Source organism: Pseudochaenichthys georgianus, unplaced genomic scaffold (genome assembly GCF_902827115.2).
Source record: "Pseudochaenichthys georgianus unplaced genomic scaffold, fPseGeo1.2 scaffold_180_arrow_ctg1, whole genome shotgun sequence".
In the NCBI taxonomy this organism is placed as follows: Eukaryota; Metazoa; Chordata; class Actinopteri; order Perciformes; family Channichthyidae; genus Pseudochaenichthys; species Pseudochaenichthys georgianus.
In genome coordinates, this window is record NW_027262575.1 from 1,130,701 (window position 1) to 1,158,155 (window position 27,455).

General features: G+C 43.5%; 1 protein-coding gene across 2 annotated transcripts; it reads left to right on the forward strand.

Moving 5' to 3' along the window:
- The first annotated feature begins 1,353 nt into the window (after positions 1 to 1,353).
- LOC117441576 (gastrula zinc finger protein xFG20-1-like) lies at positions 1,354 to 27,192 on the forward strand. 2 transcript variants are annotated; one of them, XM_071202244.1, is made up of 5 exons: positions 1,354 to 1,784; positions 5,472 to 6,027; positions 9,660 to 10,658; positions 14,223 to 15,221; positions 24,968 to 27,192. In XM_071202244.1, exons 2-5 carry the CDS (start codon positions 5,841 to 5,843, stop codon positions 25,168 to 25,170), a joined length of 2,388 nt encoding a protein of 795 aa, XP_071058345.1. In that variant the 5' UTR covers positions 1,354 to 1,784; positions 5,472 to 5,840; the 3' UTR covers positions 25,171 to 27,192. The 2 variants fall into 2 exon arrangements, with proteins under 2 accessions (XP_071058345.1, XP_071058346.1); XM_071202245.1 differs by lacking the exon at positions 24,968 to 27,192 and adding an exon at positions 16,654 to 16,752.
- The last annotated feature ends 263 nt before the right edge of the window (positions 27,193 to 27,455 follow it).

Consider the following 27,455-nt stretch of genomic DNA (forward strand, 5'->3'; position numbering starts at 1 on the left):
ACCAGGGCTCATCACTGCACTTTACAAGCCAGAAATAATGTTTAAATGGTCGGGGAAAGTGTTTTTAAACGTCTGGAAGAGTGTTTTAGCCTGTCATTTTGCACGATATCATTTAACATTGAACCTCTTCTGGAAATGCACAGAAGCTACTGTGTTTATGCCGGAGGTACTTGAGATTGCCAGGCCCTTAAATCGTATACATTCTTCCTCTTCCTCAGCACAGCAGCAGTGGCACTCTGCTGTCTGGGTTTTAGCCCCTTTTTCAGCCTGGAGCGCAGGGTCTTCACCTCATCAACGAGGGCATCCTTCTGAGCCCTCAATGCCACATGTTCCAGCATCACCTGCATGCAGTCCTCTTCGTCACAGTCGGTATGTGGGGAGAAGGGTGGAGGGTGCACCGGGTATTCCTCCTCATTGTCTATATCCAATGATGGGATCAGGGCAGAAGCAACAAGCTTCAGGTTCAATAACCCACTTTAGCTTAAATGACTGGAGAGAGGCGAGCTCTTCTTGGGAGGCCGTTGCATTTATTTAGCTGTTCTTCTGTTTCACAAAATACATCACAGACCTCTGTTTTTCTGCTTCCTCGTTTCACTTCCAGAAACATACATACGTTCCCTCACTGTCGCTATACCATCCACAAACACACATGCACAAGCCTGTGCCTCTCTCTTAGAGGGACAGCGATCTCATCTCACTCTGCGTGACCCTATCATAACATGTGTGTTCTGGAGAATCACAGAACGGACGATCGTCCTTATTATTATGTCGTTTAAACCAATTATTTAAATGTGTTTATTAAATTCGTTTCTTGAAGCTGCCATTGCCATATTTGCTGGCATTAGCATTATTAGCATTAGCCCCGCGCACCAACGGAGAGAGAATAACTTATGGCAACACAAACAAGAACATGGGAGCGGTGAAGTGATGAGGTCGGCGTTCTGGCGATTTACTCGGAAGGCTTCAGTAGAAGCTGCTGGGAGTCCCCGCTGCTTCTAGAAAAAGACTAGAGATAAATAATCCAAAATGTAAATAATACATGCACTTGTTTTGCTGGATAAACTTGTCTTCAAAATAAAAATAAAGTTTTATGAAAAGAGGTTTAAAATTTTTATTTTAAATATCAGATAGTTGGCGAGCCCCCCCCCCTATCTATCTATCTATCTATCTATCTATCTATCTATCTATCTATCTATCTATCTATCTATCTATCTATCTATCTATCTATCTCTCTCTATCTTATAATAGCAGAGTGATGCAGAGTGGGGTCGCCTATCCCTTTAAGAGAGAGAGTGAGGTGTGGCGCGTGCATGTGTAGAGCGAGAGTGAGCGAGCGTAGAGTGTGTCCGGAAGAGAGCGGGAGTAGCAGCAGTGATCAGTCTGTCTCCAGTTAGCTGTATACCAAAGTCCTGAGGAAACACAGCGGCCTCCCAAGGAACAGCCTGCCTGCCTGCCTCATTTCAGAGTGGGTTATTGAAGCCGAAGCCTGGTGCTGCAGTCCGGGAAGACTGCAGAGAGTCCTCCCCTGTATTCCTCCACTACGGTCTGGGAGCAGCATCGATCTCCACTGTTGCTGTAACCATGGTAATGTCCCTCTGTGGGACCAATAAAGGACTTCTGATTCTGCGGACAGACAGAAGAGGGCGGGTTGGAAAGCGGCCTTCTTCTTTTCCCGGATTTGAAGAGTCCTCTTTCTCACAGTCCACCGTATCCCAGGATGCAATGCGCGCCGGTGACGAGGAAACAAAGAAAATGTCGGTCCGGTCTCAGAGAGAAAGCAGCACGTGAGTTATTAAAGTAAGTTAAACCCGATACTCACATTTATCAGTTATTAAAGTATCGGGTTTAACTTACTTTTAATAACTGATAAATGTGACTTGGGTTTAACTTAATATCACTCCTGTTCTGAAGTCTTTACACTGGCTTCCTGTGTGTCAACGAATATATTTCAAAATACTGCTGCTGGTTTATAAAGCTTTCAATGGTTTTAGGCCCAAAATACATTACTGACCTCCTGCTAAACTATGAACCATCCAGATCTCTCAGGTATTCAGGGACTGGTCAGCTTTCTGTCCCCAGAGTCAGAACTAAACATGGAGAAGCAGCGTTCAGTTATTATGCTCCAAGTATCTGGAACAAACTCCCAGAAACCTGCAGGTCCGCTGCAACTCTGACTACTTTTAAATCCAGCAAGAAGACTTTTCTTTTTGCCGCTGCTTTTAATTGAACTATTCATATCTTAGAATGCACTGTAACTTTTATCCATTTATTTTTTCTTTTAATGTTTATTTTATTATCTTTTCTTTTTAATGACTGATTTTAAATGCGATTTTCTTAATGTCTTTCATTTTTTGTAAAGCACTCTGAATTGCCTTGTGTTGAAAGGTGCTATATAAATAAGCTTGCCTTGCCTTAACTTACCTTAATAACTGATTAATGTGAGTATCGGTTTTGTTGTGTTCAAAATCCCAGGAAAGACCGACAACTTCTAAGTTTAACTATTAATTAAAGACTTGGTCAAAAGTTGCCAATACATGGATTCTAAAAAGGGCTTTTTGGAAGCGACCCATAGGGGCACACATATTTGCTATATCTTGCCCCACTGAAAAGGCACTGCACCGATACTGTTAAAAATATTGGCATAGTTCATCCCTGTGCTGCTTGGCTCGAGCTGTAGCATGTAGCTATTTGTTGTTTGTATATATCACGCAGTCTGTCTTCTGGTTGCCTCTTTTGAATGACGAATACACACTACCGCCGCCTGCTGGTAAGGAGAGTTATTGCAACTCGCGCAGGGCGTACGTGCTTCTTGGCCGTCGGCTGAAGTCGTGTTCCGTCGGGACGTGTTCTTTGGTGTTTGTTTGGTGGGTAGGGGCCTTAACAGGGTTAGAATAGAGGAATATAATGGCGCATTTCCATTACAGGGCCTCGCTCGGTATGGCTTGGCCTTGTTAGGACTGGCTCACTTTATGGCACATGTCCATTACAATTTAGGAACTGGGGTAGTAACTATAGTAACGCAGTGTAGGCGGAGCCGTGACGTCATCTTCAATGAGAACCCCAGAAAAACAACATCAGCCGTTAGCTGTTAGCACTCAAGCTCACAGCTCCTCATATCTGTTCAGAAACTAGACAAAAGTTAAACAAGTACAAACCACTGTCTGTCAAGGCGAATACAGTCGCTGGTTTATTTATGTCTGTATAGGCCGTTGTTGTGAGTGTGGACGGTCGGCGCATATACAAAGTTAGCTTGGCGCAGAGGCATGACAGGACCCCCCCCCCCCCCTGCGAGAGACCAGGAGGAAAAATGGTTATTAAAAGATACAACAACAAAAAAAATCATAATTTGAAAAATTATTAATTGGAAAATAATATGATACAGTATTATTACTTCTGGATCTTTGTGTTTCATTAAAGCGTGGCTCTGTGTGTGTGTGGGAGAGAGAGCGCACCGGTACCGGAGATCGTTGTTGTTAGCTTCTGGTGCTAGTGAGCTACGCTAACGGATATAAGGAGTTTTTTCAACAACAAGGTGGAGGAGAGTCCTCTCCTGTCAGACTGAGACTCAGTGAACTAAAGGACTCTCTGTGTTATCTCAGTGGGTCTCAAACGTTTTGGTCACCATTAATGTAAACAATTATTTCCGAGGCACACGTTTATATGATCATTATAGTTATAAAAAAATAAGAGAATAAATGAAAAACAGGTATGAAATACTATATGACAGTAAAACAAGAATACATTTTAAAAGGGGAGGGATTTGTAAAATATCCATAAAGAAAAAGTAAATCTGTTCGCAGTTCTGTTTCATATGGGTGTTGAGAGATGCTCTCAAAGTGCACCAGATTGATGCATTTAACTTCAATATTTAAAAATAAATCTTCCCAGGGGAGCTTGCCCGCGGATCCCCCTATGTAAGGTCCACACACCACCTATAAAAATAGCACTTTACCCCTGCTTACGCCTATATGCCGTGAGCTGATTATCGAGCCTTCATTGTGACAGTCGCGGGTACACTGTGTATCTGTGTGGGGAGTGTTGCAGTAGAAAATTCCACTGTAGCGCCCGGTACATTAATGGGAAACCCTAAATGTTTGAGCACCCTCTATGAAACGTCAAGCTACCCGTGCTATCTTGCTTATGGATAGCTCCAGTTTAAGCTTTGTTATTATTTATAGAAGGCAATCGTAGGAGCGTGCTCAGGGTATAAATGACGCTGCCAGCATGACACAGCAGGAAGTCTAGAGAGGAAGTTGGAAAAAGTTTTTGACCTCACACATCCGTATGACTGAGGGATCTTGTTTATTTGTTTAAATACCGTACAAATGTTGCACGTCGGCAGTGGGCCGCCAACTGATCTATTGAACCTCTCAATAAAGCACCTGAATGGAACGAGCAAGGTAGTGCTAAAATGTTTTTTAAATGATTGGTCGTGCTTTTTACAGTACTACGGCTTCCACAGATGACATTTTTTAATGGATTTTTTGTCAAAGCACTTCAGATATTCATTGCTATCGGGATGTTAAGAGCATTCCATGGAATATAACAAAAAGTGTATCTCGAGCCGGTTTCTCACACTTACCTACCCCACCTTTAACTGTGAATGGTTTTCATTTATTTAAAATTAGAAATGTATTAGTCTGGCCAATCCAATACATCAATGCTGAAGGGCCAATGGATCTATGGTGGGGATCAGCACACAGGTCAAGGAAACCCACATTTGAAAGGGAGACAAAGGATGAATGATGAAACTAGTGACTTGCTCAATTCCTTTGTGAGGGATCTGTGAAGAACATGACAACAGCTGTACGACTGATGTTTTTAGGGTGGACAAGTTTACTACCACTTAAGTTTCAAATAATTGTGTTAATTACTTATAGTAAAGCATTTGAACATTATTTTGTGTCACACGTTCATTATTAAGTTGATGTATAACTGTATAGTATCTTCATTATTTAAAATATAAGGTGACTAAAAATGGCAACCGTATTTTCAGTTTTGGCAACCAAAAGCTGATGCCTGGCAACCACTTTTAAAAGTTCGCGTTGAGCCCTGATATGATAGGTGCACTTTAAAAGATGCTAAAAACAGATATATAATATATTCTATATATACAGTTTTTATTTTGTTAAAATAAATGACACATTTCAATAAACCGTTTATTCTTCTAATTTTAATATGATTTCCTGTCAACATGAAATAAAATTTAAAAAATAATAATTTTTTGGGGGGAAACTGTAAAAACATGTACAGTGTAACTAATGTATGAGGCATGGCTACAAAGGGTGGTCTGTTTGATATTTTGAGCAAACACTTCGGAAAAATGTTTTGTTTAGATATAAACATTTTTAAAACCAGAACAGTACGGAATTTTAAATAATCCTTTAGTCATGGTCAACATTTTGCAATCATCATTTGTTTATAAGATATGAATACATTTAGTTATTTTTCTCTTGTTTCTCTTTTATTAGGACAATTCTGGAGAACTGGATCTGCTGAGGAAGGAGCTGCCATCCACACAGGACCCCCCGTGGTGCTGGAGGAATCTAAACAGCATCAGGGACATCATCCTCCCAAACCTCTGCTTCCTGCCGTCCAGCTGAACAGCAGCTCAGGAAGCTTCAGAGAAACAGTGTGTTGAACAGAGACTGAAGCTTCAGAGAAACAGTGTGTTGAACAGAGACTGAAGCTTCAGAGAAACAGTGTGTTGAACAGAGACTGAAGCTTCAGAGAAACAGTGTGTTGAACAGAGACTGAAGCTTCAGAGAAACAGTGTGTTGAACAGAGACTGAAGCTTCAGAGAAACAGTGTGTTGAACAGGAAGTGGTGATTTAGTAAACATGAGTGTTGTGCTGCTCTCGTTGGTGAAGCAGCGACTCACTGCGGCTGCTGAAGACATCTTTCTTCTGTTTGAAAGAACGATAGCAGAGTACGAGGAGGAACTGTCTCGTTCAAAACAGGAGAACGAGAGACACCGGAATCTACTGGACGCTGTTTTGCAGCCTCAGCTTCAGATCCACAGAGCAGGTCTGTTTCCTCTTTATTCACTCTCTCCAACTCTTTAGACTCTTTATTGCTGTCTCTGCCATCTGACACTCTATTTTACACCATTTCATGTTTCTCTTTATTAACTTTATTATTTATTTATTGTGAATGTCCTCTATTGGTCTTAAATCTCATAACATCAGCTCTTCATTTTCCCCGTGGATGTTCTTCTTGACCCTCGGAGAAGGAGAAATGCTGAGTCGTGTCTTTCAGGCATGTCCTATGAAAAAGGTGTGATTGTGTTTAGATATAATACATTTTTCAACAGTGAGCTACAAAGACAATCAGATTATGAATGAAGTTCATAAACATTAACATATATTTTATTATCAAAATAATATTTATCTGTTATCAAAACTAAGTGCAACTGTAGAAGCTTGCTGTTCGGTTGGCTCACTGAAATCATCACTTTTACCACATATACAGAATATACAGAGATAAATAGCAGCAGTTCTCACTGTGTGTTAAATAACCTTTGCCTTCAATACATTGAAATAAGAAAGCTGACAAAAAGTAATGTTGCTTGTTAACATCTAAATGTAACCTTTTGCATGGAAAGAACACTCAACTTCACTGATGTGTAGGTGATCCAGCATGTGGTAATGTTTAATGGCATGTATATCAGTGTGTTATAGTCAATACTTCATCTTTTTAAACCAATTGGTTTCTTGATTCTTTGTAGAGTATGAAAAAAGGGTCCGTGCACCTTCGAGTCCGTGCTGAAGTTCACTGCTGAGTCCACTTCTGTCTCTCATTCCCCCGTCTGGATCACATAGAGCAGGGGTCTCCAACCTTTCTCGATCTGAGAGCTACTTTGAAAACATGAAAGTGGTCAAGAGCTACTTGCATCGCATCGCTTACATTTATTCACATAAAGTCCTCAGTTGAATTAAGCTACTTTTGTACACATGGGAAATTGCAATACCCAAAGCTTATCAAAAATCTTAACTTCACATCAAGGTCCAAGAAAATAACAATTTCTCACATATTATTATGGCCCACATAGTAAATACATCGCCATAATCACCAACAGAGCCTCTTGAGTGATAGCTGTCCCCCAGGTTTTGTAGCATCATCTCTGGCAGGTGTGCGCAGGGATGGCACAGGGATTGGAGCGCGTCGGACCCGGCGTGCTCCAATCAGCATCTTCGGAGGCGGAACCAGGAGTTGGTAGCCAATGACGTTGAAGCAACCACACAGCTTATTTACATAACAGGATAGCAAAACAGGTTTAACAGGACCGGAAAGGCGACAGCCGTCACACTCCCCCCCTTAAGACACAAACCCACAGGTTTTGTGAAACTACACACACTAACGATCCTATCTAATAACACACACGAATAACACCAACCAACCTAGACATGTCATTGGCCAACACACTCTCTGAGCCCTTTTATATGGCGGGTATCTAACCTGGTAGTCCCGCTCGATCAGAGCCCATTGCGTGAGCCGCTGGCGGTGCCGGTACAGGCGAGTCCATAACATGAAGGGATCGTAGCAAATACACATCACAATTAACCAAAAGCTAGATCCCACACAAATCTCAAGGTACCGTAAAACTAACAATAGACCGAAGATGACTAACTGATAGCCCTAGCAGACACTCTCGGATTACCGGGAGAGTCGGTCTGGCGGGAGGCGTGTCTGAGACGGCATGTTGCGCTGGTCTCGCGACATCCTCGTGAGAAGGTGAAGCCACATCTTCTGGCTTTTCCTCGGTCACAGCTTCATCTGGAAGCATCGGCACAAACATATTATCAGACAATGTCACATCTGAGTCAGTCTTACGCCCCTGTGCACATGTAACTGCACAACTAGGGAAAATGTGAGTATTTATTACCTCAGGTGACCCTGCGGACTGAGGGCCTTCCATTACTTCCAGTGCAGGAGTCACCTTACCACCCGCAATATCGTTTCCCATCAAGAATACTATACCTTGTATAGGTAAAGCGGGACACACAGCAACAGGGGAAAAAACCGTGACTAATCTTGACTGCACATGTACAGTGTGTACGGGCCATGGAACATAATCCATCTCAATGCCACATAGTATGGAGCCATAACCACAGGCTGACTAGTCAGAAAGTAGCAGCGCAGAGGCAACTATCACACTGTGCACCTCCAGTGTCTCGCAGTATACGCACAGGTCTTTGATCGGCAGGCCTACCAGTTAAAGATATCAACCCATCAAACACAAAGGGCTTAAAACAGTCATCTATCTCGTCAGGTGTAGGGTTATTAAGTGGCTCTGCTTTAATTAAACCGATGCCTTTCGGCTGGGACATATTTTGTGGCTGCTCCCTACGCTTCAGAGTCTCACAGTTTGCAATGACGTGTCCAGGCTGGTGACAGTAATAGTACTCTCTCTCCTCTTTTTCCACGTTATACACATTCGATGGCTGAGTAAAGGGTGCAGCTGTCACCCGGCGGGGTTGATCAGTAAAACTCGGAGAAAACACAGATTTGTGGGTAAGCACATACTCGTCAGCCAACACAGCTGCAGCTGAGAGAGTATTTACTTTCTGCTCATTTAGGTATACCACGATGCGCTCGGACAAACATTTCTTAAATTCTTCCATCAAGATAATTCTCTCAGAGCAGTATAATCCGCGGCTTTACAGGAAGCAATCCATTTCGCAAACATCATTCGCTTTTCTCTGGCAAACTCCACATGTGTTTGATTAGGACCCTTCCTATGGTATCTAAATTTCTGCCGGTAAGCTTCGGCTACGAGTTCATACACTCTGAGGATGGCAGTTTTAACGTTGTCATAATCAAGACTTTCCTCCAAAGAAAGGGCAGCCACTGCTTCCTGAGCTCTCCCGTGAATTTTACATTGCACCAGGAGAGCCCACGATTCAGCCGGCCACCTCAACGCTGCAGCAATGCGCTCAAATGCGCCACAATACGCATCCATTTCAGTCTCCCTAAAGGTTGGCACTAATGAGAGATGTTTACTCACGTCAAAGGTGGGTGGATGACGGCCTACGGCCGGGACAAAAGCGCCGGATGCGTGCAGTTGCGAGTCCAACTCCAGCTGACGCAATCTTATTTTCTCTTCCATCTCCAACTTCCTTATTTCCAGCTGAAACTGTATCTGCCTGCTCTGCTTCATGGCGAGGCGACACGACCGGTGGTGTAAACCGCCTGTCGTCCCCACTGTCCCCACCCTCTCCCTGAGCAGCTGAAGGCTCCGCCTCAAGCTTCCGTGTCTCCCAATCTTCCGTTGACGCATCAGACAGTGCAGGAAGCACAACATTACCCCGTTCCACCAACTCATCCACAATGACCGCCTTTAAATCTGCTTTTAATAACTGCTTTGCCCCAGTGAGACTGAAGTGTTGAGCAATCTCTAACAGGTCTTCTTTACGACCACCTCTAGGGTAGTGGAAAACAACACACACCAGAATGGAATTGGTAATAATTATAATAGGGTTTAATGAGTGGTTTCGTTTTAAATAGCTGTCATAATCCTATTTTATTTTGTTTTGCTAAGATGCTTCTTTCCATGTCCTTTTATGCACCACATATACTAAAGCAAATTCCTTGTATGTGTAAACCTAGTTGGCAAATATAACCGATTCTGATGAATATGTGTTTCCTGTTTCCTGCAGACGTCCAGCAGCTGGTGGTGGTTGAAGAAGAGGTTCCCCCTGAGCAGCACGAGTGGATCTCCCGTCTGGACCGGGAGCACCCAGAGCCCCCCCCACACATTAAAGAGGAACAGGAGGAACTCTGGAGCAGTCAGGAGGGAGAGCAGCTTCAAGGGCTGGAGGAGGCTGATATCACCAAGTCCACATTCACTCCTGTCCCTGTGAAGAGTGAAGATGATGAAGAGAAACCTCAGTCCTCTCAGCTTCATCAAAGACAAACTGAACACCTGGAAACAGAAGCTGATGGAGAGGACTGTGGAGGACCAGAACCAGCCAGGAGCTCAGATCCAGAGAGACATTTAAAACCAGAGACTGAGAACAACTCTGGAGACTCTTCTGAACCTGACACTGAAGACAGTGCTGATTGGAAGAAGACCAGAGAACCAGGTTCAAACTCTCAGAGAAATAAACAAGAAGATGTTAGCGATTCAAGACGTAGTGCAGGAGACAAACCATTCAGCTGCTCAGTCTGTAAGAAATCTTTTAAACACCGAGGACATTTAAATCACCACATGAGAATCCACACGGGAGAGAAACCATTCAGCTGCTCCGTCTGTAAGAAGTCTTTAACACAGAGAGGATATTTAAAGGAGCACATGAGAATCCACACAGGAGAGAAACCATTCAGCTGCTCAATTTGTAAGAAATCTTTTGCAGTGAGAGGGAGTTTAAAGGACCACATTAGAATCCATACAGGAGAGAAGCCATACAGCTGCAGTGTTTGTGACAAAAGATTCACCTGGAGGCATAAGGTCAAAAGCCATAAGTGTGTTGGTCGTCAGTCCTCACAGCTTCATCAAACTCAAAGTGAGGAGAACAGAGAGGCAGAGCCTCCAGTCAGCAGCTCAGCTGAACACATGGAAACAGAAGCTGATGGAGAGGACTGTGGAGGACCAGAACCAGCCAGGAACTCAGATCCAGAGAGACATTTACAACCAGATACCGAGGACTACAACAAAGGTGACATATTCTGTTCATTTTCAGGTTGGTATTAGTATGTTGTCTTCACTGGGACATGTCTCTATGCTTTAATGTTGAAAAAGCTCTTTATTTTTGTCATACTGCCTCTTTTCACCCTCTGTCTGAAACCAGAGCCCAGTCTGCTCTGAATGGTTAGCTGGCCAGCTCTGTTTTGATCACTTAGATATGTCTCGCCCCTTAGCCTATTATGTACAACGTGTTGTTGTGCCCCCAGGTCAAATCAATCAGGATACTTTTCAGAGGGGAAATATACGTTGTTACAACAGAAAAGAGCCAATGGCAGCTTAATGTTACCTAGAAGCATGAATACGAAATTATTAAAGTAAAACAAAAAAAAGGAATACATAATTTTATTTAAAAAACGACAACAAAAAGTGCGCAGTTTGCACATAATCCGATCGCTGCAGAAAGGAAGGACCTGCAGTATCTCTCCGTGAGACAGCGGGGGGTGCAGCAGCCTGTCGCTTAACCTGTTAAGCCCGAGAGACCCCGGTACCGGGGCCCTCCTGCAACATCTTGCAGGAAACAGTGTCTGAGGGCATGTTCATTTAATAAACTATGAATGTTTTATATCCATTTAACGGGAAGAAACTCATCTAACTGATCATTTTAATTTCTTTTTCAAAAAAAACCCCACAATGCTAACGTTGAGCCTCTGAATTAGCAACGAGTGAAAAATGCTAACAGATTACTCCCCCCCCGAAATTCACTCACAAAACCTTATTATTTATCTTTTCTGCAGATCCAACACATCGTTTCACATCATGAGATGACACAGAATCGATGGGTACATACATTATCACTCAATGATATGAACTCATGACTTTATAAACAAAAACAGACATCAAAACATGTGGCGCTACGTAGCTAAAAATGCTAACATGGTTTACCTGTGTCGTAGTCTGGTCAAAAGTGGTCTACAATGGCATTACAATGATAAAAACGCTGCTGAAGTTAATCCATAGGTTAATCCAATGTGTCCGTGTCCCTTTGAAATGATTTCTGATAATCCATAAGCAATAAACCTGCTTTTCCGTTTCTAGATGTCAGTGCTAGAGATAGCGTTACTCTGATGCAAAACTGTGTGCGCGAAGCCCCCACCTTTTTGTTTTACCATGTGTGTGTGAGTGGGGAGATTCCCCTTCGATTCTAAGGGTCAGAAAGAGATGTCAATCACCAAAATCGACCAATGGGTTCCAGAGAAACGGTAAAACCCCCATTTCAACCCAAATCACCTCAGAGGTGGAGTGTTTTTTGCTAAACCTCTCTAAAAAGGTCAAATTTCACTTGTTTTACATCAATCTTGATACAGGGTACTTATTATATGTTGTACTTTGGATTCCTAAAGCTTTTAGTCTACCTTACCATCATCCAAGGGTAGTTTTCACTATAAGTAAAAAATAATTTTTGGACGGACACTATAATTTACAGTTTTTTACTATGTTCAATCTGAATTCTCTTTAAAATAAAAAACATCTATATTGATTCTGACTCTTTTACAACCAACTCACAGGTTTATCATTACTTTTAGAAAAAAGATGAATAATTTAACCCTTTTTAGAAGGGAAGATATGGTCATTTGTTCTGGGAATGCCATTTTCGAGCCTGAGACCTGAAAAACAGGATCAGGGCTAAACAGGTTAAGGAGCTGCACAGTGCAGACAGGGTAAACAACGTCCCCCCCAGAACATTGAATGTTGGATTTAATTTTCTGATCCTGCAGACACCCGCTACACGGGGCAGAAGTCCTGCAGCATGTGTGTGTCCCCTTCAGCAGCGGCTCATCACAGAGGAGAGGAGACGCCCCTCCCCCCCCTCCGAATGACTTTATTGTTACAGAAGAGTGACAGTTCTAATCCTTCTGAGCGTTTGATGGTTTTTGCGACTGAACTTGAGGATACATTCAAAGTTCTTGAAATGTTCCAGATCGACTGGCCTTCATTTCTTAAAGTGAGGATGGACGGTCGTTTCTCTTTACTGAGTTGAGTGGCTCTTGCCATAATATTGATTACAACAGTGGTCAAATAGGGCTTTCCACTGTGCACTGACCCTACCTCTGCACAACGGATGGTCTGAAACACATTAAGAAGGCAAGTAATTCCACATATTCACTCTTCACAAGGGACAACTGTTGATTGAAAAACATTCCGGATGACGGCCTCATGAAGGTGACTGAGAGAAGCCCAGAGGGAGCAAAGCTGTCATCAAGGCAAAATGGGGCTACTTTGAAGAATCTGAATTAAAAAATCATATTCTGGATTTTTGAACACCTTTTGGTTTACTAGATAATTCCATGTGTTCTTTCATAGTTATGATGTCTTCAGTATAAATCTACAAAGTAGAACACATTTTAAATAAACAAAAACCATTGAATTAATAGGTGTCTCCAAACTTTTGACTGGTACTGTAACTAAAAGCTTCAGTTACAGCGACCTCTCCTGGCGAAGTGCAAGGCTGCAGTGGGTTTAACGTATCTTTGCCTGAAAAATATTCGATGCACACACACTAAGACTGAATATCATGTTCTATTTGCAATTAAAGATTGATAATTGTGTGTATTGGGTTATTGAGAAGAGACTAGAGAGTGCTGGACCTTTTTTTGGGCTGAGAGGGCATTTTATCAGTTATTAAAGTATTAAAGTTGAAAAGCAATGATTACAAGTTTAACTATTCCGGGCTTTGAACCAGCTGCGCGGAGGACATCATTCACAGCTTCTCCACATTTCGAAGTGTTTCACGAGCCATAACGACCTATCTTTCTTCCTGGCTTGCTCTATAATGATCCAATTCAAATGCAATGCCAACAACAACTCAACAGCAACAACAACCCACACATTGCGCATTGTTTAGAGCGGTTATAAAGTGTTGAAGCGCTCAAGTTTGAAACTGTTTCAACCTGTCACCTGTCAGAATCGAGAAGAGGCAGTGCATTGAATCGCGTGAATGGACCGTGAACCAGTGAGTTGATTCATTCAGGAAATGAAGCAGTTGCTGGTTCGGACGTCACATGTCACGTGACTTGAAGCAGTTGCTGCTTCGGACGTCACATGTCACGTGATTTGAAGCAAGCTTCGAAGCACTGCTTCTATGGAATAGGAAGTCCAGAGTTGAAGCTCCGTTCGAAGCTTCAGTGTCAAACTGCCATCACTACCCGCCCCCATCACTCTGTGTGACTCCCCAGTCACTGCTGTGGAGTCTTTCCTGTTCCAGTGATTTTTATCCACCCCATAATAACATTACATTAATGCACAGCATGTCAACAACACCTTGTTCTTTTTAACATTGTAAATCCTGCACATCAATTCTGCACACTTCCTCTTTTAAATCAGCACAGTTCTCCACTTTAAATAAAGTTTATAATATTTGTCACATGATTTTTCTTTTAAAGCTGTCCTAACAATCATAGTTTATTTAGGTTTGCTAAGATGCTTCTTTCTGTGTCTTTTTATGCACCACATATACTAAATCAAATTCCTCGTATGTGTAAACCTACTTGGTAAATATAACCGATTCTGATGAATATGTGTTTCCTGTTTCCTGCAGACATCCAGCAGCTGGTGGTGGTGAAAGAAGAGGTTCCACCTGAGCAGCACGAGTGGAGCTCCAGTCTGGACCAGGATGACCCAGAGCCCCCCCCACAGATTAAAGAAGAACAGGAGGAACTCTGGATCAGTCAGGAGGGAGAGCTTCAAGGGCTGGAGGAGGCTGATATCACCAAGTCCAAATTCACTCCTGTCCCTGTGAAGACTGAAGATGATGAAGAGAAACATCAGTCCTCTCAGCTTCGTCAAAGACAAACTGAACACCTGGGTACAAAAGCTGATGGACAGGACTGTGGAGGACCAGAACCAGCCAGGAGACATTTAAAACCAGAGACTGAGGACAACCCTGGAGACTCTTCTGAACCTAACACTGAAGACATGGCAAATTGGAAGAAGACCAGAGAACCAGGTTCAAACTCTCAGAAAAATAAACAAGACCATGTTAGTGATTCAAGACATAGTGCAGGAGAGAAACAATTCAGCTGCTCAGTTTGTAAGAAATCTTTTAAACAAGGAGGACATTTAAATGACCACATGAGAATCCACACAGGAGAGAAACCATTCAGCTGCTCCGTCTGTAAGAAGTCTTTTACACAGAGAGGATATTTAAAGGAGCACATGAGAATCCACACAGGAGAGAAACCATTCAGCTGCTCAATTTGTAAGAACTCGTTTGCAGTGAGAGGAAGTTTAAAGGACCACTTTAGAATCCATACAGGAGAGAAACCATACAGCTGCAATATTTGTGACAAAAGATTCACCTGGAGGCATATGGTCAAAAGCCATAAGTGTGTTGGTCGTCAGTCTTCACAGCTTCTTCAAACTGAGGAGAACAGAGAGGCAGAGCCTCCAGCCAGAAGCTCAGCTGAATACATGGAAACAGAAGCTGATGGAAAGGACTGTGGAGGACCAGAACCAGCCAGGAACTCAGATCCAGAGATACATTTACAACTAGAGACCGCGGACAACGACAAGGATGACACATTCTGTTCATTATCAGGTTGGTATTAGTATATTGTCTTCACTGGGACATGTCTCCATGCTTTAATGTGGAAAAAGCTTTTTATTTTGTCATAATGCTTCTTTTCACCCTCTGTCTGAAACCAGAGCCCAGTCTGCTCAGAATGGTTAGCTGGTCGGCTCTGCTGTGATTGGTCGACCGCTTAGGCTAAGGGGCGGGACATCTCTATCATGTACAACAGGACTATTCAACTTCATTAACAAGTGGGCCAAATAGGAAAATCACTGGGGGTTTGTGGGCCACACAATACTTTGTCAAGGAATCACTACAAATAACTCTTGCTTACAGTAGTGTTAATAGATACTAATACATTAAATGAACTAGTCAAGTGCATCCCTTTTTTTTTACTTTAATTGTATCAACATAAATCATTATAGAAAGCAACCAGTCCATACAAAAGTAGGAAAGCTTTGGTTACAAGGCTTGACACAAAAGTGCAACATTTTGCATCTTTAAAACTAAGGTCTGTCTGACCTTTGTTTTGTTTTGTTTGTGCTTGCCCTATTCCTGTAAAGAGACCTTGGGTCCCTTGAAAGGCGCTATAGAAATCCCAGTTATTATTATTATTATTAAGGAGACCTTTGTTTTTTCCCCCCAACAGTTCCATGTCCACTAATGTACAACACAAGATGAATATAATAAAACAGTATTCATCTCATTAACAGTAAGTAGCCCTGTGTATAATATCCTGAACACTTCCAAGCACACATAAGGTGCATTCAAGACAACACAAATCCATAAAATGTAATACTAAATGCAAATAGAACATAGTAAAACAATAGCCATCAGACTCACAATAACATTCATATCTTGGAAACATTTTTACAATTTTCAAAACAGTAAATAGGCTTGTTTGAATGACCATAAAAACAGATCTGCATACATACCACGCATTATACTTCGGTCATGTTTAGCCTGTTTGAGTCAGTGAGCGAAATTACACTGCCTTGATTTAGCTATTTCAGAATAGTTTGGCTCATAAGTGGTAAGAGCAATCCTGAGACACTCATGCAACTTCTCATTGGTCATGGAGCAACGTGCCCTTGTTTTGATGACATTCATATGAGAAAAGCTAGACTCACAAGTATAGGTCGATCCAAACATTGTCAGTATAAGCAAGGCCACCCTTTTTTCTTTTCTTTTTAAAAAAAATATATTTATTTGACAGGGACAGTGCACATTGATTGACATTTCTGTAAATGCGCCAGAGTTAGCCAACAGGCTATTTTTCGTCTGTAGTGCCTTCCTCATTGTGGGGTACTGATACTGGCTAACATGGTTAGACCAAAAGTCCACTACACCCTCAGACTGCAGGAGCTGTTTTAAAGCAAAGGAAGACTGCACATCAACCAGCTCCATCTGAAAGAGGCTCTCATTAATGCAAGATATTACCTCTTTTACTTTTACACAGAAGTCTGCATCAGGCTTGATGGAAAACGGGCCACGAGCAAACTGCAATACCTCAATTGAAATGCTGAAGCCTTGGAATCTGTCAGTAAAGTTATCAGTCAATTTTGTCATGAAGTCTGTCATGACTGGCGTTATGTTTGCTCCAGGTGATGTCATAAATGCACAACTGCTTGTAAATGCACAACTTGCGGTCTTGTGTTGTCATTAGGTCTGTTTTTAAGATCGTTAGCTTTGTCTTGAAGGCACAAAGTCTTTCAACCAAATCAGCGATAGACTTTTCGCGACCCTGCAGTTCGCAGTTCAAAGTGTTAAAGTGTCCAAAAATGTCACACAGAAAGTAAACTTCTGCCATAAACTGTTCATCTAACATGCGCTTCAAGAGGTTTGTAGCTCGTTTGTGCATACTCGTGCGAAGGAAAGACACAATCTCCTGGCGGAGTTCACAGAAACTATCCAGGACCTTTCCTTTGCTGAGCCATCGGACATCGTTACGGACGAGTAAGTCCGTGTGTTGAGAGAGGTACTTTTTCAATGGCTGAAATGACGCTGTCTTTTACTTTTTGGTCAATAACCACTTCATCAATGACAGCAAGCATGCGCTCTTTAATGGTCTCTGCGTCGGTACAGGGCCTCTTCTGTCTGGCTAGTGTCCAGACTACTCGCAGGGATGCTATCGTAGCTCTCTCTTGTTCCGCACAAAAGCAACTAAAAGCCACTTGACTCCGTTCAAATGATGCTAGCAGTCCCTATACTTTCCTTCTCCGTTCCTCTGAGCCCACGGGAAAACTGGCAGAAAACGAGCCGTGATTTGAGTTGTAGTGTCGCTTTACGTTGTATTCTTTCATCACAGATATACTTTCGTTGCACAATAAACACGCCGGTTTATTACTAGTGGCTGGCAAAGTAAATACATATTTGTCAGTCCATTCATTCTGGAATTGGCGATTTTCCGAATCAACTTTACGTTTCTTGGGCTTGGAGAGACATTACATGTTACGCTTTTATCCAAAGCGACTTTTACATACATTCAGTACTGTGGACAATCCCCACAGGAGCAATTTGGGGTGAAGTGTCTTGCCCAGGGACACAACGACATGCTGACTGCAGTGGGACTTGAACTTGCTATCCCCTGATTCAAAGTCCAGCGGACTAAGTTCAGCGCACTATCTCACTGAGCCACGGTATCTCTCCGTGAGACAGCGGGGGTGCAGCAGCCTGTCGCTGAAGGAGCTGCACAGTGCAGACAGGGTAAACAACATCCTCCCCAGAACATTGAATGTTAAATTTCATTTACTGATCCTGAAGACACCCGCTGAAGTCCTGCAACATGCATCCCCCACTTCAGCAGCAGCTCATCACAGAGGAGAGGAGACGCCCCTCCCCTCCGAATGATTTTAAAGTTACGGAAGAGTGACAGTTTTAATTCTTTAAAATGATGCCTTGACCTCAGATTTTGTTCGTCAGATTTAAAAACAGGGATGTTAGGGCTAACTTCTCCATGCAGAGCTAGTAAAGATGAGGATCCTCGGACTCATCCCTCCATGCAGAGCTAGTGAAGATGAGGAGCCTCACCCCCTAAACCATGGGTCGGCAATAGGCGGCCCGCGGGCCATTGTTGGCCCGCCAGCAATAATATTTGGCCCGTAATTTTGAGAATCAAAAATAAAATAATATTTTGAGATTTTTTTTTTTTTTTTTTTTACAACATAGGACCTTGAGTCGCACATCAGGGTTTCTGTTAGCTGGTAATTACCGGTTTTTATCTGGTAAAATTCATTAAAAACCGGTAAATTCAAAACCTGTTGGTCAAAATGTCTAATTAGGGATGCTCCGATTGATCGGCCGCCGGACATTATCGGCCGATATTCACTCTTATTAATTTGATCGGTGCTCTCTATAAAGGCCGAACAGGGGAGCTGGATCTGATCGATATGGACATAAACGCGAGTGAAGTATAACCGGACCGAGAGAGATCAGATCAGCTGCTGCATAATCACCTGAAGCCCCGCCCACTGTTTAGCGCGCTGCATGAGAAACTGACGGGCTGTCAGGAGAGAGAGAGAGGGAGAGGGGAAAAGAGAGGATCCGTTTCTCCCGTGTTATTATCCAAAGTTAATGTAAACGTTTGAATAATGTACTTAATCTACTACAAGTAGTAGTAACATTGTTTGAATGTAATAATTATGTTGTTTGTTGTTTGTGGAATCATTTATTGAAAAATGAATCTGAAGTTTTCGATCTGTAACGATTATACACTGAAGCAATATAACAATTACTCCCATTAACTGAGTTTTAAACATCAGCATATCCTGTCATAGTCCGGTGATTACCTGCTAACGGAAACTTTGCTACACCATTCTTATTCTTATTATTATTGAAACATGACCGGTAAGTTTCGAATTTGTCCGGTAAAATAAATTCTGTCCCGACATACATTCATAATGTCAGCGGAGGGAGGGGAAGCGGCGCAGTGGAAGAGCAGAGCGCGAGGGAGAACTGTCATATTCCCTTTACAAGCTTCAAACATGTATTTATCGTGTGATTTTGGAAATAAAAGTTCCATATTCTGAAAGCCAAGACTTTGTTTATTTAAAATCAAACAAAACACCCAAAAAACAAGTTTTTTACGCTGTAATTGATTTATTTTGTCCTTTAATATTTTTTAAAGGTTTTCAACCTGAAAGAATCCTAATGTGTCCTTGAAAAGTTGAAATAAAGAAAAGGAAAAAGGATTCCAGTTGTCCATGCGTCCTCTGTTGCCCCTCAAGCCTCTCAAATGTGGGCAAACACTCAAATAAATGCCAAAAACCCAGAGAACTTGACAATACTTATCAGAATAAAAGTATGTTAAATAACACTGCTACCTAGTTAATAACTCTACTTTACTCAGTGGAGGCTTGTCTATTGAGGACCATCCTCCCTACAATTTCAGAGAAAAATTTACTTTGAAGAGAACAATAAATACACCTCAATTTAAAAGATAAGTCTGTTAAAATACAGATAATAGCCTTGACTTTGGGACTGAAATGGGGCTAGAGAGGACGAGCCTCCCTTTGGGCGGGTCTAGCCAGAGGCTCTGGATTGGGCACCTATATCATCAGTGAACCAATCAGCGGATCTGACTGCTCATCAGAGTGTTGATGGGGAGGGTTATCAGCGATATCAGAGTTTTTTCTGAACCGGGGAACAGGGGCGCTGCGCCCTCTTACCAAAATCAATTCCTTGAATTAGGCTTTGATTATGTTCTGGCCCGCCATCTTGTGGCTCAGCAAAAAATTGGCCCACGGCCAAACTTACTTGCCTACCCCTGCCCTAAACGCACCAGGAGCGTCTGCGCCGCGTTACGTTGCGGCTGCGCCACGCTGCGACCTCCTCCTGCGACCTAACACACCAGGCGCGTTTCAAAACGTTGCGGAAGCGGAGCGTCGTGTGTGCAGCCTCGCAGTTCTTAATTAACTTTAAAACATTAATATGTAGTTGTTACCTTCCACTCCACAAACTGCAGCGACTAAAACCAGGCCTTGTCCTTTCTGATGTTGTCCTTGTAAAAAGCATTGGTTACATCGTATACAATGGTGTGTTTCTCCACTTCCATGATGAACACCTCGTCGTCCATTGTGCGTATCGTAGTGGAGGTGTTGTGATGAAGGAGGGGGATCTGCTAAATTAGTATATGCGGGATGGGCCTGGCCCGGATGCTCACCTTTCCACTTCCTGCGAGGGGGGGGGCTGCCTGCCCGACCTTACCTTACGGCTGCGCCGCGGCAAAAATAGGATTCATCCTAATTTTAGAGAAGCGCTGCGCCGAGCCGCTTCTGGGACGCGTCTGAACCGTAACGCGGCGCGTGTGGTGGAATAGCACCCATTGACTAGAGTGGCCGCGATCCTTACGACCGCCACGGCGCGGCCGTAACGCGGCGCAGACGCTCCTGGTGCGTTTAGGGGGTCAGACTCATCCCTCCTCGGCACAGCACTAAGCTCCTCGGACAATCTTTTGTGCCTGTAGCCATCAGGCTGCACTACCAACCACCAAGGGTGAACTACCTCTCTGAAAGGTCCCAATGTGTTCAATTTGATGGGCTCACTTCTGAGTGGTTAAACATGACAAATGGTGTTCCCCAAGGTTCTGTTTTAGGTCCACTTTTATTCTCCATCTATATCAATAGTTTAGGTGAAAATGTCGATGGCGCAACTTTACATTTTTATGCGGATGATACCATGATGTATTGTGCAGGTCCCTCCATTAAGGAGGCTGGTGTTAAATTACAGGCTGTTTTTAACATTATTCAGACTCAGCTCTCTGAGCTTAAGCTTCTTTTAAATGTTGATAAAACCAAGGTAATGCTCTTTTCAAAAGCTAAAAAGACACCAGAGACTGCTTTGGATATTGTAACTACGCAATGAATAAAACTTGAAGTTGTTGCCTGTTACAAATACCTTGGTATCTGGCTTGATGATTGTCTCTCTTTTAAACTTCATGTCAATAACCTGCTAAAAAAGCTGAGGGTTAGGCTAGGGTTCTTCTTCAGAAACTAGTCCTGTTTCTCGCCTCTATTGCCGAAGCCGCGGCGGGGAGCTGTGGTCTCAAGGTCCTAGGTGCCTCAAGGGGCGGTAACCCTCGAACCTCCTGGTGGACACCGGTGGTCAGGGAAGCCGTCCGACTGAAGAAGGAGGCCTTCAGGGATTTGTTATCCCGGGGGACTCCCGAGGCAGTTGCAAGGTACAGACAGGCCCGAAGGGCAGCAGCCTCATCCGTGGCCGAGGCAAAGCAGCGGGTGTGGGAGAAGTTCGGAGAAGACATGGAGAAGGACTTTCGGGCGGCACCAAAGTTGTTCTGGAAAACTGTCCGACACCTCAGGAGGGGGGAAGCAGGGAACCATCCAAGCTGTGTACAGTAAGGATGGGACGTTGTTGACCTCAACTGATGGAGTGTTAGGGCGTTGGAAGGAACACTTTGAGGAACTCCCGAACCCGACAACTCTGCCCTCTATGTTAGAGGCAGAGCTGGAGTATGACGGGGGATCAACGCCAATCTCCCGGGGGGAGGTCACTGGGGTCGTCAAATAACTCCACAGTGGCAAAGCCCCGGGGGTGGATGAGATCCGCCCGGAAATGCTGAAGGCTCTGGGTGTTGAGGGACTGTCATGGTTGACACGTCTCATCAACGTTGCGTGGAAGTCGGAAACAGTACCGAAGGAGTGGCAGACCGGGGTGGTGGTTCCCCTTTTCAAAAAGGGGGATCAGAGGGTGTGTGCCAATTACAGAGGCATCACACTACTCAGCCTCCCCGGGAAAGTTTACTCCAAGGTACTCGAAAGGAGGGTCAGGCCGATTGTCGAACCTCAGATTGAGGAGGAACAATGCGGATTCCGTCCTGGTCGTGGAACGACGGATCAGCTTTTTACTCTCGCAAGGATCCTGGAGGGGGCCTGGGAGTACGCTTATCCGGTCTACATGTGTTTTGTAGACTTGGAGAAGGCGTATGACCGAGTTCCCAGGGAGTTACTGTGGGAGGTGCTGCGGGAGTATGGGGTGAGGGGGTCTCTACTCAGGGCCATCCAATCTCTGTACTCCCAAAGCGAGAGCTGTGTCCGGGTCCTCGGCAGTAAGTCGGACCCATTCCCGGTGAGGGTTGGCCTCCGCCAGGGCTGCGCTTTGTCACCAATCCTGTTTGTAATATACATGGATCGGATTTCGAGGCGTAGTCGTGGGGGGGGGGGGTCTGCAGTTCGGTGGACTAAGGATTGCACCACTGCTTTTTGCAGATGATATGGTTCTAATGGCTTCATCGGTCTGCGACCTTCAGCACTCACTGGATCGGTTCGCAACCGAGTGTGAAGCGGCTGGGATGAGGATCAGCACCTCCAAATCTGAGGCCATGGTTCTCAGCAGGAAACCGATGGACTGTCCACTCCAAGTAGGGAATGAGTCCTTACCCCAAGTGAAGGAGTTCAAGTATCTCGGGGTCTTGTTCTCGAGTGAGGGAACAATGGAGCGTGAGATGGGCCGGAGAATCGGAGCAGCGGGAGCGGTATTGCAGTCGCTTTACCGCACCGTTGTGACGAAAAGGGAGCTGAGCCAGAAGGCAAAGCTCTCTGTCTACCGGGCCATGTTCGTTCCTACCCTCACCTATGGTCATGAAGGATGGGTCATGACCGAAAGAACGAGATCGTGTATTTTATTATGTGAAGCACTAAATGGTTTTAGAAAAATATCGACTCTTTGTTTGTAGATATCTACTAAACTAAAGCAAATAAAGAGAGTAGGCCTGTTCTACTGAGTGATATATACACACTGCTCTGCTTTCTGCACGGACCTCACAGCTGTTCTCTCTGTAAACATCGCCTCGCGATGAGAGCGGTTCATAAAATAATATCCACGCTGATCCAGGGGATGCATGCAGAGCTGTCATTGGCTGAGATAAGTTCGGCCGTGCGTCACGACTCTTGAAACATATCTGTTCCCGGAAATGCATCCACGAAGGAGCCGTGGAGGACCATGGAGGACCCATCAGTGTATCCTCGGTTAGAGCTCCTCCAGAGAGCCTCCTCGACGCTCGATCCTCGATGTGCATTTAGAGAAATTAGATGTCCTTCAACATGGCGCGCTGAAATCCATTTCCGGGTCACTACCGGAGGACCGAGGAGTCGAGGAGGGGGATTTGATAAAATGAGAAAAGGCCCGTGGCAACAGGAGTGACAGTCCGCACACACACAAGACCGCAATTATGGCAGAAGCAAAAAAGCCCAACATATATAATTTTCGCTCCGAGTGGGAGGATGATTATTTTTGTATCTATTCCAATTCAAAGTCCATCTGTCTCTCGTCTGCAATGCGAGCGTGGCTTTATCGAAGAAGGGTAATTTAGGAGCGGCATTTCAAAACAGTGCACAAACGCTACGAGACGGAATTCCCTCCTAATTCTGCCCTACGCTCCAAAAGGGGAGGGGCCTGAAAGGACAGCTAAAGGGGAGGGGCCTGAAAGGACAGCTAAATGCACAGCAGTCCATTTCCACCAGGCCCAACAACAAGAGCAAGGCTGCTACCAGAGCATCTTATCGTGTCAGTCACGTTCTTGCTAAACACATGAAGTCTTTCAAAGACGGCGAAGTTGTGAAAGAAGCATTCCTGGAGGCTGCGCGCTTTTTTGGGGACAGTAAAAATAACAGTAGCATTTCAACAGGTTTTTGATATAATAAAAACTCAAGTTAGATACCGTTATTAATTAGCTTTACGTTTTAGTTTGTTTGAACTTATTCATTATAATTATTGTACAAAATGGTATAAGAATGCAAACTTAAATTGATTATAGTCTATTATCAATTCAGGTTAAGAAACTAGTGTTGCTTGCATCCTATTTTAAAGGCATTTCTTTTTATACTCGACTAAAATGCAACAAAAAAGGGTTTGATTATATTAATTTTGTCTCTTTATTGCACGTTGGCAGCAGATTCCTGAGTAGCTTCAGATCTGAGTCGTCTTATTAGTAAGCCTAATTTATACTTTTGAAGCAACACTATTTTTATATAATGGCAAAGAGAGGGTTCAGAGTCTTTTCTTTTTTTCCCGTCTCATATGTGGCAGCACTGTTCAATGCTTCTTGAAAACATTACCCACTGTAGTGACGTGTGAATAAACTCCAACTCTGTATCCACAACACTGTTGTGTAACTTCAGTTAAATACTTGTATGTGTGTAGATTAGAAAGAGGTAAGATAAAGGATCTGCAGTATTTTATGGAGTATTAATCATACAAAGGTCAGTTTTATACAAGTAGAAGTGTGTATTCACCTGGTAGCAGGCTGTCAGTAATGGCTACGCCTCTCTATTTGGACTGGTAGATCTCGGCAGACTGGCAACTTTAAAAGTAGCTCTCGGTTCAAAAAAGGTTGGGCACCCCTGCTGTAACCCATTATACATAACCTGCATCTTCATCAATATCTCAACTCTTTGATATTTATTTGTAACCCTCTGTGTTTTATTTGGGATGCAACGATACCGATCCCATTAACGGGTATCAGGCCGATACTGTCCTCATGTACTCGTACTCCTAACGGTGCATCCCTAACTTTTGGTGAAATCAAAAATTCTTCCTCGTAAGTCTTCCGGGTACCAAACCATTCAAATTATAATTCGACTTATCTTTCTCTGCGATAATTGTTGGTGCATAGATGTAAACAGATATTAGCCATATGTATTAATGATATTAATTAGGAATATACAAATAAGGGGTTCAAAACGGGGCTTTGAGCGGTGACGTAATGAACACAACAGCTATTCTCTAACGTCTCTGTGTGTGTTTCCTGTTTCCTGCAGACGTCCAGCAGCTGGTGGTGGTTAAAGAAGAGGTTCCCCCTGAGCAGCAGGAGTGGAGCTCCAGTCTGGACCAGGAGGACCCAGAGCCCCCCCCCCACACATTAAAGAGGAACAGGAGGAACTCTGGAGCAGTCCGGAGGGAGAGCAGCTTCAATGGCTGGAGGAGGCTGATATCAAGTCCACATTCACTCCTGTCTCTGTGAAGAGTGAAGATGATGAAGAGAAACCTCAGTCCTCACAGCTTCATCAAAGACAAACTGAACACCTGGAAACAGAAGCTGATGGAGAGGACTGTGGAGGACCAGAACCAGCCAGGAACTCAGATCCAGAGAGACATTTACAACCAGAGACTGAGGACAACTCTGGAGACGCTTCTGAACCTGACACTGAAGACAGTGATTATTATTAGGTTTAAATTGTTTGGGTAAGTCCCAGGAAGTTGTATACAATGCTTTAACTTGACTGTTTGTGATAAAACATGTTTGGTCCAAGTAAAGAGAGGACTGTGGAGGACCAGAACTGGGAACATTTACAACCAGAGACTGAGGAGGTTTCCATATTGGGTTAAATAATTAAAACAAAAGTTAATATAATCAAATATAATTTAGTAGAATCCACAATGTAAAATGCATGATATGTCACGAAGCTCTATACTTACAGTATATACTAAATGTACACGGTTTGGCAAACTGACATGAAAGAGTGTAAAGTATGATATAGTGTATCACTAAGGGTGTCACAATTCAGCAGAGGGAAGACGCCCTTAAGGCCCTGACACACCAACCCGATTTTGGTAGTCAGTCATTTGCGGCGCCCTACTCAGGTTGGTGTGTCCCGCACCGTCGTCTCTTTACGGCAAATGTTCACACCTCCCACGGCCGATTCAACTTATTGAATCGGTAGACAGTTGGCCAAAGAAAGTCGGCCAAAGAAATCACTCTGATTGGCTGTTCAGCTTAGCGAATCAGTGCATGAGAAGCGAAGCGGAAGTGAGGGACCAAAACAAACAATTAAGAAGGCCTTCAGTACAGTGCTCAAGTAAATGAGCTACTGTCTACCACTGTTCATTTACCTGAGCGTCACATGGAAATGTACATTTTGCAAGAAGTGGCCATTATTCAGATGGGTGTTTCTGTCTGCCCCTCTATTCTTTCTCCCATTATCCTCCACAATCTGCCTAGGAGTATTTTAATGTTGTAGCTGTTCAAGATGGTCATTTAAAAATATATACTGTTAGTAGTTAAACCAATAATAATGTACGGCTGCAACTGACAGTTATGTAGGCACATTTTTTATTTTGTACAATCCCGGTAATTTGTGTTTTGCCTCTGGATGAGTGGAGTGATGAGTTCCTTCAACATGTGAAACTGAACAGGAAAAAGCCGAGCAAAATGTGTGAAATCTGAGATTTCATTTAACTCCAGCTCTGGACACAGGTACGGGAAAGCCCCCTGAGCTTCTCGCTGTAGTATCCATGTTTTCACCCATTTAGTGCGGTTTCTCCTGATTTTTCGCTTCCGCTTCTTAATCTCTGCAGCCGCAAGCAACACTCCTGATAATGCCAGTACCGTACGATACATGTTTTCGATCGACGAGAGAGAGTGAAAATGGAACCCAGACGCTATTTGTTGTTTGTTTATATCACGCACTACCGCTGCCTACTGGTAAGGACAGTTATTGCCACTCGTCGACTGATGTCTTTGCGCTGTGTTCGTAGGCGGGCGGCGTAGCGGACGTAAAAGTCGGGACGCCTTCGGTACACGTTCTTTGGTCTCAGGTTGGTGTGTAGCGGCCTTTACTCTCACAGCAGGAGGCCCCTGACTCAATGGGATATTACTGTCAGCTTTAGTTTAGTTTTTGAGGCAAGTCGGGACATGTCCAGTCTCACACCTGGAAGCAATGACTCTTCTCCACATACATGGGTCTGTTGGTATGTATTCGCTTCTGCTTCTGTTGGTATGATATAAAAGCAGCAGCTGGGAGAGGAAAAAAGGTCTTCGGGTTCTTAACTGGGAATCTCTCCCTAGATTTTATTTACCCACTTATTTATTTATTTACCCACATGAGGACATTTCTCTGGAGATATGAAGGGAGTTTTAACAAAAAGGAAAACATCTTAACCGGTAAATTAATAATTAATACCAGAGTGTAAGACATTGTATAATTGTAACATTGTAACCAGATAAAGTAAAAAACGGTGTTAGTGTGGACCATTTATTCAAATAAAACCATCCCACCCATTTGGTCTGGGGTAACTTAAATGAATTATGCGCTGTCCTCTTCTGATTTAGGGTAAGATTGCACGACTGCCACACTCACACTTAGGCAGGGTCACACCTCATTACAGATACTAGAATCCTACGGGATCGCTGCAGCAAGATGTTGGAGATGTTCTACCAGTCTGTCGTTGGAGATCTTCTACCAGTCGGTTGTTGGAGATCTTCTACCAGTCTGTTGTTGGAGATCTTCTACCAGTCTGTTGTTGGAG